Below are 20,157 nucleotides of genomic sequence, written 5' to 3' on the forward strand. Positions count from 1 at the left end.
ATCAGATGCCAGCATTTTTGTTTGTGACTTCATATGTCATAGCTTTGGATATTTTAGAGTTTTGACTTGCATATAGTCAGTGTATATATCAAGTTTTTATGGACACTGGCACTGACTCTAGGAGCATAAGTAACATACTCTACAATGATACACCTGTGAATGAGACCTGTCTAATCAGAGCTGATTTCGGGTTCCCCCACTTAAGCACCGTCTCATACCTACCCAGCCATTTAATGGATAAATGGATCACTTGTCTCCAAGATGCCATTGCATATCAGACAGGAGTTCCTGCATTCAGATGGTTTCACAGTCTTCCTCTTTACCAGCTGAGCTATGGGAGGATCCACTCAGGTGGTTTTTAATTGGGCCAGAGGTCATTAGACATTCAGATGTGTGTCAGTTATTGTGACTTTCATATGCAAAGTTCTTGAGTTCTTGTAGAATTCATTCATAATTTTGATGGCTATACTCAGTTATATTTTAGTGTATCTTATTATTAAAGCTTAACTAGAAAGAACTTAAGTCAGTTGTCATAATGTTAAAAAGAATTGCAAAAATGATACATTTGTTAGGGCTAGAGAAATGGCTTAGTATGTAGGGTAGGTGGGAGTTGGAGGGGGAGAGAGCAGGAGGAGAGGAAGAAGGGGAAACTGTGATCCATATGTAAAATAAATGAAAAAAGTTAATTTAAAAAAGTGATTGCTGTTCTTTCAGAGAACTCAAATTCTGTTCCCAGAACCCACATCCAGTAGTTGACAGCTGCCTATAACTCCAACTCTAAGAAATCCAATTCTCCCTTCTGGCTTCCTCTGAGTCCCTACACTCACATATACATACATAGACACAAATAAATGTAATGTGTGTGTGTTTTAAACCATTCCTGGATAATCTTACTCACCAGATATAAGTTCATGTTACGTCCAAATGAAGCCTAATCCCTTGCTTATCATTTGTTTGTAGGTAGTTCGATATCTGGCTGGCTGTGGCCTGCAGAGCTGTCAGATGCTGGTATCTAAGGGTTACCCAGACATTGGGTGGAATCCAGTTGAAGGAGAGCGATACCTTGACTTTCTCAGATTTGCTGTCTTCTGTAATGGTAGGACACGACTGCTTGAGGACTCTTAAAACTGTGTGAAAATGAGGGTTCTGCGACTGGAGAGATGACTCGATGGTTAAAATTACTTGTCTGCCCCTGTAGAAGACCCAATTTTAATTTCTAGCACCTGTATGGACCAGCTCACAACTGCCTGAAACCCTGGCTCCAAGAGATCTGACATCCCCTTATGGGGCATCTGAGCTCTCATACACACAGACATGTGTATATACATAATTAAGAATGAAAATTAATATTTTTCAAAATGAAAAGAAAATAAAGGTATCTCATAGCATTTTCATAAAGGAAGTGAATATAAGAAATTGTATGTTTTATTTAATAGTTTTCTTTCCACAGCAATACCTCATACTACATTTTTACATGGATCATAATTTCATTGTTTAACTTGAAATCTGCATGTACCTTCTAGATTTTTTTGCAATTGGCTCTTAAGGGTTGAGATTGCAATATTTCCTTCCATGACAAATAGTTTGTCTCTGTAATAATTGGCTTTACGTGGAAAATATTATCAAAGAAAGTAATTTATGATGTATAGTGTATACATCTGTCACTTTTTCATTGATATGACAGAATACTTGATAGAGGCATCTTGAGGGAGGAACTTAATCAGTCCATCACTGCAGGAAAGATGACTGCACTGGCTTCGTCTGTGGTTGACAAGAGCTTGCAATGCAGCTGCATATGTGGCACCAACTAGGAAATAAAGAGTGAGAGCTAGGATATAGCTGGAAGTAGAGTTTCCTTCAAGGCCCCAGGTTCCAGTCGTCCTCCACAGACTCCCAAGATGGCAGTGTTTTTTGGGGACAAGTGTCCAGGCACAGAAGTCTCTGAGGGTCATTCAACATGCAGACCCCAACAATACACATAAAAGTAGTGATGTGTGTTGAGTGTTGACTTTATGGGCCAGTGAGATGGCTCAGTGGATAAAGGTATGTGTTGCCAAGGCTGACCTCTTGACTTCTATCCCTAAAACCCACAGGGCAGAAGGAGAGAAATTATTTCTTCAGGTTGTTCTCTGACTTCCACGTAGTGTGTGAACTGACTCTCCCTTATACCCACATAAATAAATGCTATTTAAAAGCTGAATTTGCTATTATAGTATATTTCTAAGATATACCTGCTTTTTTACATGAGAAATGCTTTTGATGTATGGTCCCTGAAAGTCTTCTATTTTGTTTCCAATATTCTTTGGATTGCAGGGGAGAGTGTAGAAGAGAATGCAAATGTTGTGGTGAGGTTGCTCATCCGGAGGCCGGAGTGCTTTGGTCCTGCCTTGAGAGGAGAAGGTGGAAATGGTCTCCTTGCAGCTATGGAAGAAGCCATAAAAATAGCCGAGGATCCTTCTAGAGATGGCCCCTCCCCAACAAGTGGATCCAGCAAAACCCTGTAGGTCTACTGTGTATACCCTCAGCAAATGATGTCATCCCACCAAGGTTGACAACATGTATTTGACATTCTGTTAATTAGCATTTCATTATCTGACACTGAAGAGTTTTGTTCATAAAAACTGAGTGTCCAAACAAGAAGAGAGTGGAGTTGGCTATTGGAATAAGCTGAATGAGTCAAGAGATAAGCTGGAGAGAATTATGGATTTAGGAGATGTGTTTTGCAGGTATTTTCAGGTTAGGTAGGCAAAGATCACAGTTTAGAAACTTGTATCCTTGACATTGGGACATAATGTCATCTACAAGCTGTTTGACCACATTTACAACTATTCTGGGATTGTGCAACTCACAGGCCACAGGTTGGTTATACCTGCATAGTACAGATTAGATTATGGGAGTGAGCCTCTGAAACTGGAGTCAGGGTCAGTGGTAGTGAGATGATTCTGTTTGTGTGTGTGTGCGTGCATGTATGCGTGCGTGTGTGTGCCTGCGTGCGTGCGTGCGTGTGTGTGTTTGTACCTACTTGTGCAGAAGCCAGAGGGAGGTGCTGCTTATCCTTCTCTGCCACTTTTTACCTTATTGTCTGAGACAAAGTCACTCTTTGAATTAGTAAATAGGCTGGCAGCTCACAAGCCCTAGCAATCTTCCTGAATCTGCTCCTCCCTCAGCACTGGTGTTATAGGCATGCATGGCCATGCCTGTCATTTTATCTGGGTCCTGATTATTTGAACTCAGGTCCTTATGCTTGTGATGCAAGTTCTCTTTCCTGCTGAGCCATCTCTCCAGCCTCCTGAGATGAGTTCTTGTATTATATTATCAGACAGAGAACGAGACCTTTAGTAAGGTAGTAGAGATTCAGCCTAGTGAGTATGATGGTAACATTCAGAAGAACATACACAATTCTGAGAGAAAAATGCTTGGTTAATGTGCTGGAGACAGATGTGTGGCAGAAAACATTGATGCTGGTTTCTAGTAGGCCCCTAAGGCAAGGCAGATGGGCATGTGTCATGTGTGTCCTTATCTTCATAGGTTTTTAGTCTGTGGAGGTGAATGTCCTCTGACAGGTCAAGTACCCACACTGCAACTGCAACTGTAAAGACAAAATATGGGACTCATAGGGAATAGGCTTTAGAGTAAGGAAACCTTTTCCTACCACAAGCAGAAGAGCCACAGAGCTTACATGTTTATCAGGTAGACAGATGGTCACTGTAATCCTTAGCTTATCTCAAAGTGGGAAATATATCCAGAGAGCTCCAGCGCCATGTTATCTAGTGTGCACACAAAGGCTAGAAACTTCCCTTGTGGATGTATAAGGCTACTCACTATCACTCTGCAGACCATCGAGTCCAGGTGAGGATACCTCCTTCAAGTCACAAGCAAGGAAGGATATGTCCACATTTACATTTTATCAGCAAGATAATGGGATGTTTGAAGAAAGAAAATCTTGAGGAGGTAGAGAAAGAAACAGACTAGATCACCTGTGGGTGATGGAGTGAGGGTAGGGCAGTGGGTTCAGGGTAAGTGATTAAATGAAGTAACCTTTCTAAATGTTACTCTAGATCAAGCAGTATACCTGAGGCCTGACATATGTTATCATATATGATGTTCTTGGTTACCCTTTCTCCATTTGAGTGCTACTTACAGAACACACTTAAGCTTATTTCACAATATTCTTTCCACCATTTCTTTTGTTAATATGTTGCCTGGTATTAGAAATGCACACTGTAGCTGGGCACTGTGGAGCACTCCTTTAATCCCAGCACTGGGGAGGCAGAGGCAGGTGGATCTCTGTGAGTTCGAGACCAGCCTGATCTACAAGAGCTAGTTCTAGGACAGGCTCCAAAGCTACACAGAGCAACCAAAATAAATAAATAAATAAATAAATAAATAAATAAATAAATAAATAAAATAAAGAAAGAAATGAAATACTGAAACACACACACACACACACATTTCTCTATGGGAGGAGGCAGGGTGAATATGAAAAAATACGTTATACATATGTGAAAACACCATAATAAAACCCATTTGTTTATATACTAGCTCAAAAGATAAACAGAAAAAAGAAGCAAGGGGCTGGAGAGGTGGCTTGGTGGTTAAGAGCACTTGCTGTTCATCCAGAGACCCTATGTTTGGTTCTCAATACCCAAATCAAGCAGCTTATAACTAAGTAATTCAATTTGGGGGGCATCTGACACCTTCTGACCTTTAAGGGAATTTCAGACATGTGTACATAAACACACACACACTCATAAATAAAAAGAAAATAAAATGTTTAAGATTGAAAAAAAAAAACGGAAAATGATCAGAATCCAGCAAGTGAAAAATCCTCCCCCTTTCCCTTGGCAGGAATCTTACTATGCCCTTGCAATGTGTTCTGATCCTCAACTCCTTGTTATTTTGTTTGAAAAGTATCTTGCTGGTGTATCTGAGATGTGTCAAAGTACTGGTAGGTAAAGGATAACCTCTTTCCTCTGAGCACTGAACCTTCATTTACTTTCTGTTTCTTTTGGGGGGAAATGCCCAAAAGTGATATAGAAGAGGAAGAAGATGACACCATCCACATGGGGAATGCCATCATGACCTTCTATGCAGCTTTGATTGACTTGCTCGGCCGCTGCGCTCCTGAAATGCATGTGAGTCTTTTTGGGGGCTGGAGGGCAGCAGTCTGGATACAGTCATCAATGAGGACATGTCATGGGTGGCAGAGCTCACAGCAGCATCCTGAACTAGTAATATTCATGCTCCATTAAAAGTAATAGCTGTGGCCTAATTGCTGAACAAGTGTTTATTTAGTTGGAAATGTCTCACTGGCTATAAAAATTAGCAATGTGATTTTCAATACAAGTCTTTAATGGAATATGTAGTCACCCATATGTCTTTAAAACTTACGTGGCCTCCTTGCATTTGAAGAAGAGAATACATTTTCCCTGTACAGTTTCTTCTCTGATGGAAAACCACTGCTTCTACCAAAAATTGATTCCCTCCATATAATGCTTATCTCTACATGAGTAGAGCTTGGCAATATTGATGTCAAAACTGTAAGACAGACTTAGCTGTTGAGAGCTCATATGTGTAGCATCTCTGTTGTGTCCAGAAAAACCTGCTTCACAGCAGCTTCTTGGTCTTCTGGTCCATAGACACTGTCTACTCCCTCTTCTACAATGCTCCCTGAACCGTGAGTGTAAGGGTTGTATTACAAATGACCCATTTGGGAGTGGGTACTCCTCAGTCACTTTGACCAGTTGTGCTTCTCTAGCATAGCTTTCAGGCTCCTGATGCCCCACCCCTAGCTGATGAGCTATTGACAGTTGATGACTATTAGGGGAAAGAAAGTCAGTTTTATTTTTGGGGAGTGGAGGAACTAGCAAGTAGGTTTCCCATGTCTTTGTAAATGGTCCTACACCCATGCTCATATGAGCTACACAGATTTATTATTTTTTAAGGAATTGTGTATTTGTGAACGAGACATGTTGGAGGAGATGGAGTTTGCAGAATGGAGTAGATGATGAATATGATTAACATATTATATACATGTATCGCGGTTAAATAAGGATCAGGATAAACAAATAGGCCGAATAGATGTTTATTCAGGGAGAAATAACTTACAACCTAGACAGATGAACACCAGGAAATTCAACCCGATCCTCTCCTGTCCGAGTCAAGCCAGAAAGAGAGCCTTTCCTGGCTCCCCTCCGACCTCCTTCCACAGGTCACTCCGCCCATGGCTCCACCCCCCAATGGGCGTGGTCAGTGCCACAGACGGACTATCTCACTACATACATGTATGAAATTTAAGCCCATTTCTGAGCTGGAATAAACATGAAGCCAAAGCAGATGGAATGCAGTATATCTCACTTTCCTGCCCTTGGTACCTGTGTTTGTTTTTAGTTCTGTTATTTCCTATTTTCTGGTCTTCCCCTTTAGACTCATATGATAAAAACTACTTGAGGTTCTTTTTTGTTGTAATCAGAGAAGAACAACAGAATAGAGAACTGTTAGAATATTAGAAAATCTAGGATCATTTTTTAAAAACTTATTTTAATTAATTAATGTTTCCCAGCCCGATCACAGTTTTCTCTTCCTCTCTCCTCTCCTCCTAGTTCCTTCCTCCAACTTTCCCTCTTCAGCCCTATCTACTCCTCATTTCTCTTCAGAAAAGGGCAGTCCTCCCATGTGTATCAGCCATCTGCAATATATAAAATTATGGTAAGACTAGGCACCTACTCTGCTATTAAGGCTGGATGAGGCAACTCAGTACGAGGTGAAGGTTCTCTCACCAAACTGAGTCCCACAAGAAGACCAAACTACACAGCCATAACATATTTGCAGAGGGCTTAGGTCAGTCCCATGCAAGCTCTCTGGTTGGTGGTTCAGTCTCTGTGAGCCTCTATGAGCTCAAGTTATTTGATTCTGTGATTTCCTTGGCCCCTTTGGCTTTCAGAATCCTTCCTCACCCCCTTTCCATGGGTTTCTTCAAGCTCCTCCACCTAATGTTTGGCTGTGGGCCTCTGCATCTGTTTCCATCTGTTGCTAAGTGAAGACTCCATGATAGCAATTGGGCTAGACAACAATCTATTTAGTATAGCAGAATATCATTAGGAATCATTTCATTGACTTTTTGCCATTCATGTTTTATTATATCATAGGTCTCTGGGATGTCTAGTTTCTGGATCCTGGCCTTCCCAGCAGTCTCATGGGTGGGCTGTCTCTTAAGATATGGGTCTCAAGGTGGACTAGTCACTTGTTTGCCATTCCCATAATCTCTGTGCCACCTTTACCACAGAATATCTTTTAAAATTATTTTTTATTTAAATTAAAAACAATCTTATTTTACATACCAATCCCAGTTCCCTCTCCCTTCTCCCACTTCTCCTACTAGCCCCCGATCCCACCACACATCCACTCCTCAGGGAGGGTGAGGCCTCCCATGGGGGGGATTATCAAAGTCCCCAACCAGAATATCTTGTAGACAGGAAAAATTGTCAGTCCTAGGTTATGTGGCTGGCCTGAGGTCCCAGTTCCTCTACTCTAAGTCTTGCCTGGTTATAGAAGGTCAGTTCTGGCTCTGTATTTGCCATTGCTAGGAGTTTCAGCTAGGGTCAACTGCATAGATTCTTGGGAGTTTCCATTGCATAAGTTTCTAGCTTATCCCAGAGATACCCCTGATTCCAGTTGTCTTTCCCAGCACTCTCCCTCTCATTCCTTCCACACCCAGCCCCTCCTGTTTCCATGTCCACCCACCCATCCAGACCCCTCCTTTTCATCCACCTGTGATAGGGATGGCTATCCTATTTACCCATCACATGAGATTAATGTGCCCCCTTGAAAGGGCTAGAATCTCTCTCTCTCTCTCTCTCTCTCTTATTTTACATATTGATCCCAGTACCTTCTTCCTCCCTCCCTCCCATGCCCCCTGATCTCCCTCCCCTGTCCTGACCCATTCCCCACCCACTCCACAGGGAGGGTGATGCCTTCTAGGAGGGATCATCAAAATTTGTCAAGTCATTTGGAGTAAGGTCTAGGTCCTCCCTCCTGCTTCTAGGCTAATGGAGTATCCCTCCATGGGGAATGTGCTCCCAAAGTCCTTTTGTGCATCAGGACTGGCACCTTGGGAACTCCTCAGCCAGAAGTCTGAAATGGAACTGACCTCCTCCTCCAAGAAACAGAGTAGAAATTTAGTGGATATAAGACTGACTTCCAATCTCAAGAACAGAAAGAGGCTAAATAAATTACAAATATTAGTTTATTTTCAGTGTCTAGAAATAGTCGCTGTTTTATTGTGTTATTTCTCCAGTTATTGGTAGGTATATGTAATTTTAGGGATAAGTGTTCATAGATTTATCTGATTTTCAGTTTGTTTTGGTACCCCAAACATTATTAAAAAATACAGTCCTTTTGGGCAAACCATATGTCCTAGACTGTAGTGTATATAACCTAGTGTTTCTTCTTATTTATGGGAACTGTAAGATGCGATTGCCTGCCTGTGTGTCTGAGATGGCAATTTCTGAGAGATGGCTAGCTTTATGCATATTCAGGAAAGACAACTTTAACTTTAAACTTGGATTCTCATGGTTTAAGTTTCCTAACAGAACTATGGACAAAGTCCACAGCTGCTTCTAAGCTTGCTGTATCCTCTTCCTGTCTAGTTGATTCATGCTGGAAAGGGAGAAGCCATCCGAATCAGATCTATTTTGCGATCCTTGATTCCACTGGGAGACTTGGTGGGAGTAATCAGCATTGCATTTCAAATGCCAACAATAGCCAAAGGTAAAACCAGCTTTCATCATGTGTAACCCAGGACTAGAAGGACAGTACTTTGTGAAAATTTCATCAGTGTTTAACATCCCCTCTCCCCACTTCCATTCAGTTAGACGCATCCTCATTTGTAAGAGTGGGCATAGCCTTAGCTGCATCGAGTCCTGTGTATTGGAGGAGGTGGACATCAGTGGGTTTTGATTCACAGGCAGTTCTGGATATATTAAAATCAATGTTAAAGAGTATCCGACTTCAATCCCTAGGACCCACATAGTAGAAGGCGAGAACTGACTCCTGCAAGGGGTCCTCTGACATGTGCTTGAGGCCATGGTACATATGCATACTTTCATGGGTAAATAAACAGATGTAACAACAATTTTAAAAGTAAACTAAAAGTAAATGGCAACTTGGATAAGTATTTGAAAAATAAAGCATTGTTTGGGTCTCTCAGTGGCTCTATTCTTATTTAAGTAGAGCTAGATGATAAAATAGTAGAACCCCCAAGACCATAAATGCCAATAATGAGTAGTTGGGTTTTTTGTTTTGTTTGTTTTGTTTGTTTTGTTTTTTGTTTGTTTGTTTGTTTTTGTAAAGGAGGCTGAGGGGAATTTTACATCATTATTTATTTGAAAAACTGTACCATACAAATGCAAATAAACTGAAAATTACATCAGCCCAGGTTGAATGTTAACCCCATTTTAATACCTTCTAATTGAGTACTGACAATCCCTGGGTCATGAACTTGAACAAGTTCCTTCCCCTTCTCAAAAGTCAATGTTCACTACCTATTGAATAAGCATCATGGCATTCATCTCATATTCAGATCATAGAACTTCTCAGCTCTAGAATTTTTTAAGGAAATCAGTCAAGAGGTGCAGACATTTTCAGAAGTTTATTCAGCAAAACTATGTAAACACTTACTCTAAAAAGGTTAGAATGCATTGTCCATAAGGTGATGCCCCCAAACCATGCTGTCCCAAAAGATAATATCCTGAAAGTGCACTATCCCAAAACAGTGCAATGGGTTCAGCACTGTAAATTTAAAGAACCCTTTACAAATGAGGCAGATTGTGTATTTGTGATGTAAAGTATATTCCCGTCTTCCTTACCTAGTCTTGGTAGGCCAGTCTTCCTTTAAGGGTGTTTCTTCTCAAGGTCCTCCAGAAAAGTTCATAGAAAGAGTAAAAACCACAGTGCAAATGATATTATAATGGTGACCTTTGGAGAATGCAGACCCTTCATCAATGCCCATGTGTGGGAAGATAACCTGGCATATTAGTTGTTGATATAATTGTGGCAACAAGTTTGCAGTCTAAAGATCAAGAATGGGGTACCTGACTCTTAGGAAGCATAGCTATCAGGATATCATTGCAGTTTTCTGGGATGTCTCCTTTTTGTTTCCTTTTTGGAAATAGTCAAGATCCTATGGTTTATTTTGTGCCAGGGATAAGAAAGTCTTCTTTTTAAAAAACTAATGCTTCATCATGATGGCAGGAAACAAATTCTTGTCATAGCCTGTTCATCTGTACAGATAGACACAGGGTTTGCATTGTCTTATAGACCTTCTCCCAGCTTCACCACTCAGGTCTATCACCTAGCAATTCCATCTATCATTTTCTAGGAAGAGTACTTGGCAGCAGTTTAAACACTAAGAACTACTTTTCTTATAATGTAAAGCAAAATAGTATTAATTATATTAGAGATTTTTATCATAATAAACAGGAACCTAAAGAACATCATATTTTAATTTTATTAAAATATTCTTTATTCATTTTTATGATAGAAATATAAAATTCATTCATTGACTGCAAGTGAGAAGCTATTTCAGGCTGGTTATGGTCATAAGTCCTCCTTCCCTGTTTGGTTTCCTTCAATATGACATCCATGTGAAAAAGTCTGTGATACCACTCATAGACTCCCACTGTTTGCTGCCATAACCAGTTTGGCATAATTATCTTATTACCAAATCAGCTGCCCAGTATTTTAAGTTGGTACACAGTCCCATAATTATTCATACTAATGGTCCCTAACCTATGAACTTAAGAAATTACTATAAAGAATTTATTAGTCTATATAGACTTCAAACATTGGGTATTGAGAAAATGACATGACTCTCAAATATAACGAATGAAGTCTATTTTATATGGAATCTATGCTAGTTTCATGGTGTTGAGTTATCATTTTATGATTACTATATAAGTATAATGTCTTTTATGGTATGCCATTTATAATTATAATCTAAACCATGAAGTACCTAATTATCACATGGTAGAGCATGAGTGTCTTAGTTAGGGTTTCTATTGCTGTGAAGATATTATGATCATGGCAATTCTTATAATGGAAAACATTTAATTGGGGCTGACTTACAGTTTCAGAAGTTTAGTCCATTATCATCTTGGGGAGAAGCATACAGGCACACATGGTGCTGGAAGAAGCTGAGAGTTCTACATCTTGATCCACAGGTAGCAGAAGGAAACTGCCACACAAGGCCTAGATTGAGCATATAAGACCTCATAGCCTGACTCCACACTGACATACTTTTCTCCAACAAGGCCACACCTCCTAATAGTGCCATCCCCTATGGGACTAGCATTTAAACATATGAATCTATGGGGAACATTCTGATTCAAACCACCACAATGAGTTTAAAGGGATAGTTCTTAACAAGAATGGGAATATGTGCTTCTTATTTTTAATTTTCCATGGTATTCACTCCACATTTTACCAGGTCTATCTAATGCCTTCTGTTTCATTCTTGGCATCTTCCAGATATTATGACTTTATAAGTATGAAGTGAGCAAATGCCCAAATGACATTAAATGACCTTAGGTTCAAATTGCACTGACCTACTTCTCCAGTCATGCATTTGTGTGAGGTAGTAAAACAGGAAAACGTTTCATCAATATACTTGATTTGAAACATGAGATTTGAAACATGACATTGCTGGCAAAAAGCCAAATGTCATCAACCCACATATGGCCAGGCCATTGACACCAACATGTCACCTTCTCTCTTGTAGATGGGAAGGTGGTGGAGCCTGACATGTCCGCGGGGTTTTGCCCAGATCACAAGGCAGCCATGGTTTTGTTCCTTGACAGGGTCTATGGAATTGAGGTGCAAGATTTCCTCCTCCATCTCCTTGAGGTTGGCTTTCTGCCAGATCTCCGAGCTGCTGCCTCTCTAGATACGGTATGATATGGAAAGTGAACTTGTACCCTTGACTCTCAAACTCTGAAGTCTATGTGTCATGGTGCTCATTTACCCACTCATTATCAACTAGCATTTATTGCATACCTGTGTTGTTTTCAGGCAAGTAAACAGAAAATCAAATAGACCCTGTCCAAAGGAAATTCACTGACTAGTGGAACCACCTGCCTCAAAGGTCTGACAAAGATCTGATGAGATTCTGTGGGAGCCAAGAGATTCATCTATGCTTAATTTAGGTGGTCACAGGGATGTCTATTAATGCCCATGCATTATGAGCCTGTAAATTGTCCTAGAGATAGATTGCTCATTTGATAAAGTGCTTGTCATATAAACATGAAGATCTGAGTTTATCCTTCAGAATCCAAGTGCAAAACCCAGGCATGGCAGTGCACACATAAGTGTGTGTGTGTGTGTGTGTGTGTGTGTGTGTGTGTGTGTGCATAAAATCTAAGCACTGGATGGTAGAGACAGGAAGATTTGTGGAGATTACTGGCTAGTCTAGCTGTATCAGTAAGCTTCAGGTACAATGAGAACTCCTATCTCAAAAAAGAAGATAGAGAATTAAGGAAGACACCTAACAATGACCTCTTGCCTCACCACATATATATGTACAAGTGCTCACTGACATACATATGTGTCCAAACATACAAAGAACAAAGTAATATATAAGTAAATAAATTTCCTTGTGTACCTTTGCTGCTTGTTGAAAGCATTGAGTGTTGAGGCAGTTGAATGGTCACTGTAGTTCTGTCAGTTACAGTGGCATCCTGGAATTATCATTCTTTTAGGTACTTATTGGGTAATATCTGCCCTATATGTTAAGGAGGATCTTCCATTACTAGTGTCAGGATAGTATCTAAAACATGGCGGAGTAAAGTGGAACACCAAATTCCGCTGAAATCATCTTGATTCATTTACTTACTCCTCAACTAAATTAGTCCCTTTGATCTCATGGGCAGTTAGACTTTATGTTAAGAAATCCATGGCTACCCAATCATAAAAAGAAGATAGAAGTTTTATCTTTTTGACATTCTGAATCTGAAGAATAGAGATGTCAACATTGTGATACAGTGGTCACCTGATGATTGACAGTTATAGACATGAATAAAAGTATGATTCACAATCAGTTGAATTCAGATTGCATGCACAATCTGAGATCAGTTATGCAAATATGTTCATTTCTTTCTGCCCACAAGGAAATACTCATTGACATCTTCTGCTATCACACCCTACTGAGGTCTGAATCTTTTCAGAGTTCCCTTGCTTCAGGTCAAGCTCATAACATTCCTCCAGATTGTATAGGGCTGTTTACTAAGTTTTGGATACCATCAAAGATGTTAGGGGAGATGATATAATCATAACCTAACCTGAGCTTTGATTTACTGAGCCCTCTGAGAAGATAGATACTGTTGTATTCATTTCAGTCTACTTATGAGCTATCAATAGTTGATGGTTTTAAGTGGTAAAGACCATATGAGCCATGGGTAAAATTTGATCTAAGGACTGCATTTCCAGATGTCATTTTATTGTTGTTTCCAAATAGGAAGATTATGCGGCAGTGTGTTGAGTCCTTTGCTGATACACAAGACTATGTTCTCTCATTCCTCTCTAGGCTGCACTCAGTGCTACAGACATGGCCTTGGCCCTCAATCGGTACCTTTGTACAGCTGTCCTGCCTTTGTTAACGAGATGTGCTCCCCTGTTTGCTGGAACAGAGCACCATGCTTCCCTCATTGACTCTCTGCTGCATACTGTATATAGACTGTCTAAGGGATGCTCCCTCACCAAAGCTCAGCGGGACTCTATTGAAGTCTGTCTGCTCTCTATATGTGGGTAAGTGGGTATTTCCTTGTGCCTATTTTCTTTATAGCATGACCATTTTTAATTATCATGACATTTTTAAAATTTCTGTATCAAAAATTAGTTTTTATAGTCCAATATATGGATGTCTAAGTCTTGAGGTTGTCTCCATTATTGCAATCACCCTTGTTCCAACAGCCAACTGCGACCTTCTATGATGCAACACCTACTCAGAAGACTGGTATTTGATGTTCCACAGCTGAATGAACATGCAAAGATGCCTCTTAAGGTAAATACCAGGGATCCTTGGCACTGTGTGGTCCCTGGTTCCTTGAGTTGACTTCTTGTTACTAATCATATGTCTCTTCGACTTAGTGTGCTTGATCTCTGATGCTGTGGAATTTCTCCTAGTTATTAAAAGGCCTTATGAAATGTGTGTGTGTGTGTGTGTGTGTGTGAGACCATTAAATAAGCCATACTTTATTGCAGACTCCCTAACATTGTTTCTCTAAATTTGGCAGGTACAGATATCAAATAAATTTCCCACAAAGCTGCTAAATAAGTCAAAGATCCTTTGATGTAGGTAGGCCATAGACTGCATCTGAAGGTAGCAAACAAATGTAGAGTCATTTCCAGAGTTTACTCATAGAATTAATGTCTGAAGTCATCGCAGGTGATAGGTAAGTGAGAGTGGAAATGAAAATACCCACAGAGATAAGGTTCCCACTTGATATATTTGGGTCATTCTACCATTGCTATCTTTGTCTTATACCTGGAGTCTAGGAGATAATTATGTATGGAGTCCAGTAGATAACTGTTCACATATTAATGAGTAAATTAAATAAAGGAAGCAGGACTCTGCAATACATAAATATCAAAATAATCTCAGAAAGAATGCCATCCAAAATACATTAGTTTTATCTGTATGTGTGGGGTATGTGCATATATGCACAGTAACAGTTATGGCCAGAAGATGGTGATAGACCACCTGGAATGAAAATGTGCTTGTGAGTGGCCAGATACAGTAGACACAGGGAACCAAACATGGGCTTTCTGCAAGAGCATCAAATGCTCTTAACTACCTAGCCATCTCTCCAGCCTGCCTCAAGATATGTTTTCAAAGTTGAACGTTTGGCTCATGCTTGCTATCAGTATCCAATTGGAAAGAAGCTTAATATTCAAGTAATTCACCCCCTCCCAAACTCAAATGGATTTGATAATTTCTCTCCCATGGACCTTATATAGGATTTAGAATGCCATGGAAGAGGAATGGAAACATATATTAATTTATGTTAATTTTCTGACTACTTTCTCACACAGCTCCTGACAAATCATTATGAAAGATGCTGGAAATATTACTGCCTGCCTGGAGGGTGGGGCAATTTTGGTGCTGCCTCAGAAGAAGAACTTCATTTATCAAGAAAGCTATTTTGGGGCATTTTTGATGCTTTGTCTCAAAAGGTAATTGAAGCTGGGGGGGGTGGATTTATATGTATCAATAAAGCAACTAACAGCTTCATGTTTTCTGTAAGATGGTATTTATAGTGGGATGATGTTTTTACCAACTAAGACATGCATAGTGCTGGGTATGGTATTGCATGCCTATACTGCCAGCACAGAGGAGGTTGAGGCTGAAGGATCTCAAGTTCAAGGACAGCGTGTACTACATAGCTGAGCCTCCATTTGTATCTGGGTTATAGGGTGTGATCCTTTTCAACAGAGCAAAACAATGGAAAGTTAACTTTTTTGTCTTCCTCTTTTCTTAATAATGCATATTTAGAATATACTACACATTGATTTCCAATAATCATTATTGCCATATATTGCTTGTGATCATAACACGGTCTCTGAAATTATAATAGTGGAGGAATGTAAGAGATCAGATATGTGGTTGACTGGTTTTAGTGATGGAATATGCTGACACAAAGCAACTTAGAGGAGAAAGGGGTTTGTTTAGCTTTATAGTTCCAGAGGAGATACAATCTATTGTGTTAGTTAAAGTTTCTATTGCTGTGGATAGACACCATGATCACAGTAACTCCTATAAAGGAAAACATTCAATTGGGTTGCTTACAGTTCAGAGGTTCATTCTATTATCATTATGGGACATCGTGGTATTCAGGCAGACATGGAACTTGAGAGATAGCTGAGAGTTATCCATCTTGTGAAGGCAACAGGAAGTGAACTGAGACACTGGGCGAATCTTCTGCATAGGAGAGACATCAAGGCCCTCCCTCTACAGTGACACACTTCCTCCAACAAGGTCACACCTATTCCAACAAGACCATACCTCCTAATAGTGCCACTACCTATGTGTTTATTGGGACTAATTGCATTTAAACTACCACATCTATTATGACAGGGAAGGCATAGTAGTTGGAATGAGCCTACATGGCAGTTAGGAAGCAGGGAAGAGGGAGGAAGAGAGGGAAAGGAGACAGGGAAAAGAGACAAGGAGAGAGGGCACTCTATAGTGATCTCTGTCCAGCAAAGATTCACTTGTAAAGCTTCTATTACTCCAGAACAATGTCATCAGTTATAATTCAAGTATTCAATTACATGAACCTATGGGGAATATTTGTTAACAAGCCACATCCAGAGTCGTATAGATAATAGCTTATAATTGTTGTTCTTTTACCAGAAATATGAACAAGAACTTTTCAAACTGGCCCTGCCTTGCCTGAGTGCAGTTGCGGGAGCTTTACCTCCAGACTACATGGAGTCAAACTATGTCAGTATGATGGAAAAACAGTCATCCATGGATTCTGAAGGGAACTTTAACCCACAACCTGTTGATACCTCAAAGTATGGACTCTTTCTATTGCAGCAGATTTTTATTGTAAATGATGTGTGAAGTCTGAAATTGAATAAGGTACTGAAGTGAACTTTATCTGGTACATGCCCCCTTTAAATAGGAGCCCCTTGAAATTGTCAGATGGCAGTAAAAAATAACGGTGAATATACCGATATCAGAAATAGGTATGTACCCTCTTGGGTACTTGTTGCTGAAGGAGCAGTATCAGTGGATAGCCACTTTATAATGTCTAGAAGAGAGAGACTCAACAAAGTACATGAGCTTTATTTAGTTGAAAACTTAACCACAATCAAGCCATCTTTAGCTGAGGATAGTTCCAAAAAGTTACTGCAGTACTGTTCCTGTGAGTTACAGGATCATTTCACCCATCACAGCATCTTGTCCAGGCTCAAGTGAAAATTAAGTAGAAATCAACATAAGAAATCGACATATAGTCATAATGTAGACAAAACTGATAATATTTGAACTAAGATCAAACATATGATGATATCCACCTAGCTTAATATATACACTTAGTTTCCTAAGTGCATGGGATACATGGGCGATTCATGTGTTTGAGGTTGAGTAGGACCACAGCTCCCTATTTTTTGAGGAAAACTGCCTCTTGACTTAGTTTGCTGTTTACATGGTAACTTGGCAAGACTAGTTAGCAAGGTAGTTACAGGCTAGTTATTAACCACTACAACTAAATCAGTCTGAGACTGAACTTTGAGGCTTTAGAGCAGCTCCCAGCTGGGTTAGCCCCCTAAACCAATCAGAATTTCAACCCAAGTGATATGCTATTAATCTAAGAATGTCTTTAAAGTACTTGCTTGATATTACATGACAGTCCTGTGAGAAAAGTGTTCACCCCTAAGTGTTTGGATTATGTGATTGGTCCTTTGTATTTCTTTCAAAGTAATTCACCAAAACATCACAGAATAACATTATCCCATGGGTAAGTGTCTAGTCTGCTCGCATACAGAATAATCCAAACTTTTCAGAAGAGCAATATTATGGTTTGGTGGTGATGAATGAAATCCCATTAACTAACAAGTTGGGCATGCATGGTAATCTACCCAGGCTTGCTTTCTAGAGAAAAATTTCAATATAAGTTTACATGGTGTTTTGAATAAATTCTACTTGAGTATGATTTTTTTAAAAGTATGATTTCTTAAATATGTGTTTGTCAGTTACTAACTGATAACTTCGTTGGCAAAGATCAGAAAACCATCTCATTATGCTCAGTTTTATTTAGAAATCAATTCTCAGTTAAGTGCTTAGTAAGTTGTACTTATTAAGGAGTTGAATGTGTATTCAATTCCTTATTCATAGATACATTTAATAATCACAAGCTTTACTATTTATCACTAGGCTCATTCATCAGATGCACATGCTAGACATGAATGGGATAAATATTTATTAAAAAAGAAAAGAATCAAGAATAAGTATTATCAAACAGTAAAGCATACATTTATTAATTACTTTTCCCTATAGTCCAAATTAGTAACATTTTATAATGTTATCTATATGAAGCACTAACATCAGAAAGTTTTAAAACATAATTAATTCTATGAAATTAAGTTAAAAATGTGGCAGATCAGATATCAACAGTTGTTCATTCATAATTTAATAAACAAGGTTTAAAAAGACAGGATATCTCCTAAGAAAAATATAAAAGAAAAGCATGTTTTTAAACTTACTGACTGTTGGTGTAGATTTGTTTTAATTTGTTGTATAATCTATTGCTTTCATCTTTGAATATATTTTAACTAACATATCTTATTACATTTATTTTTATATTAACACAATAAATGTTGTCTGAGTTTGTGATGAATATATAGAACATGATATGCCAGACTTATATTGTGTGGAAATGTGAAGAAGCAATCCTTTCTTACAATTATTTTTTAACAGTTGTGAGTTGAATGGAATCTGAATATTATTCAGCTGTGAGTAAAGTATACATTTGCCTGTGCATTCTATAAAACACCAAGCTACTTTCCTTTATTTTTCTTGTAGCATTACAATTCCTGAGAAGTTAGAATACTTCATTAACAAATATGCAGAACATTCCCATGATAAATGGTCCATGGACAAGGTAAAAGTCAAAAGTGCTGTCCTTCCATCCAAGGCTGCCATTGTGAATGACTGAGTGCTTCTACAATATATCCAACTATGCCAAGTTTATCTTTGTATGTGTATAGCATATATGTGTATGCGTGTATCTTCATTTTCATGGGTACATATAGTGGTCAGAGTCTGACTTCATTGACTGTATCACTCTCTCTTTTATTTCCTTTGAGGCAGGGTCCTCAGTGACTCTAGAACTTTCCATTTCAGCTAGGTGGATCTCCCCATCTCCACCCAACTGGGATTACAAATGTATACCACCATGCCATACTTGTATTCACTAAGCTCCATCTCCATCCCCAACTTTCTCTTTTAAATGGAGAGCTGCATCTAACTTAGTAATGAACATTTAGTTATAAGCTGTTCATATTAATACTTATTTAGTTTTCCTATAGTAAAAACATGGCATGATCTGGAAATTTTAACATTTCTAAAGATCAGTTCATTACATTTTGAGTATCATTTCTAAATATGTATTGTTTGTGGGGTAAAACATAATGATTAGCAAAGTTTCAGGAAGAAGTGGTGACACCACATACAAAATTTAACTTTTAATCAAATTTTTGTTTTTAGATGTATTTTTATACTAGAAGATCAATACAGAAAATTTGTGTGTATGTGTATGAGTTGTAAATGTGAGTATATTTTTGTTTGTGTGCATGTGTCAACCTGGGTGCATATGCTAGTTTGTGTGTGTGTGTGTGTGTGAGAGAGAGAGAGAGAGTGTGTGTGTGTATGTGAGAGAGAGAGAGAGAGTGAGAGTGTGTGTGTGTGTGTGTGTGTGTATGTGTATACATATAGGGTCAGGAGTTGATGTTCCACATCTGCCTCTATCATTGCCCATCTTAGTTCTTGCAACAAGGTCTTTCCCTGAGTCCAGAGCTTACTGATTGGCTAGACAGGTCAGAGAGCTCCAGAATTCCTCAAATGCTAGGGCTACACACATGCACTAGCTACCACATACAGATTTTTTCATTGCTTTTGGTGATACAAACTCAGATCTTCATTCTTGTACAGTAAGCTCTTTACCAAATGAGGCATCTTCCCCTTGAAGAGTCTTAAACTTTGGTGATTTTTATACTTTCTTTTTTTAATTTTACTTTATTATTATTTTTATTTTACATATCAATCTAAGTTCCCCCTTCTACCCTTCCTCCCTTTCTCCCTCCCTCCCTCTTTCTCTCCCTCCTCACATGACCACCCTCCCCTCACATCCCCCCACCCCCATTCCACATGTAGGGCTATGCCATCCAGGTGGGGTCATCTAAATCTGTCAAATCATTTGAAGTAGGGACTAGGACTTCTCTCCTGTCTCTAGGTTAAGGGCATGTCCTTCCATGGGGGATGTGTCTGCAAGGTCCTTTTGTGCACCAGGAATACATCCTGGTTCCACTGTCTGAGGTCCCTTAGACTGCTCAGACCTTCTAGCTGAGACCCATATTCAGGGGGTCTGAGTCAGTCCCATG

At 39.3% G+C, this 20,157-nt stretch overlaps 1 protein-coding gene across 1 annotated transcript in view; it reads left to right on the forward strand.

Annotated features, from left to right (window-relative positions):
- Positions 1-20,157, forward strand: part of Ryr2 (ryanodine receptor 2) — a 548,210-nt gene that overhangs the window by 391,702 nt on the left and 136,351 nt on the right. The window contains exons 45-54 of the mRNA XM_051194750.1: positions 961-1,096; positions 2,314-2,500; positions 5,030-5,135; positions 8,649-8,769; positions 11,777-11,946; positions 13,577-13,797; positions 13,963-14,053; positions 15,085-15,225; positions 16,406-16,569; positions 18,581-18,659. Coding sequence (XP_051050707.1) covers positions 961-1,096; positions 2,314-2,500; positions 5,030-5,135; positions 8,649-8,769; positions 11,777-11,946; positions 13,577-13,797; positions 13,963-14,053; positions 15,085-15,225; positions 16,406-16,569; positions 18,581-18,659 — 1,416 coding nt within the window. The remainder of the gene's footprint in view (positions 1-960; positions 1,097-2,313; positions 2,501-5,029; positions 5,136-8,648; positions 8,770-11,776; positions 11,947-13,576; positions 13,798-13,962; positions 14,054-15,084; positions 15,226-16,405; positions 16,570-18,580; positions 18,660-20,157) is intronic.

This window comes from Phodopus roborovskii, unplaced genomic scaffold (assembly GCF_943737965.1).
Source record: "Phodopus roborovskii unplaced genomic scaffold, PHOROB, whole genome shotgun sequence".
NCBI classification, from domain to species: domain Eukaryota; kingdom Metazoa; phylum Chordata; class Mammalia; order Rodentia; family Cricetidae; genus Phodopus; species Phodopus roborovskii.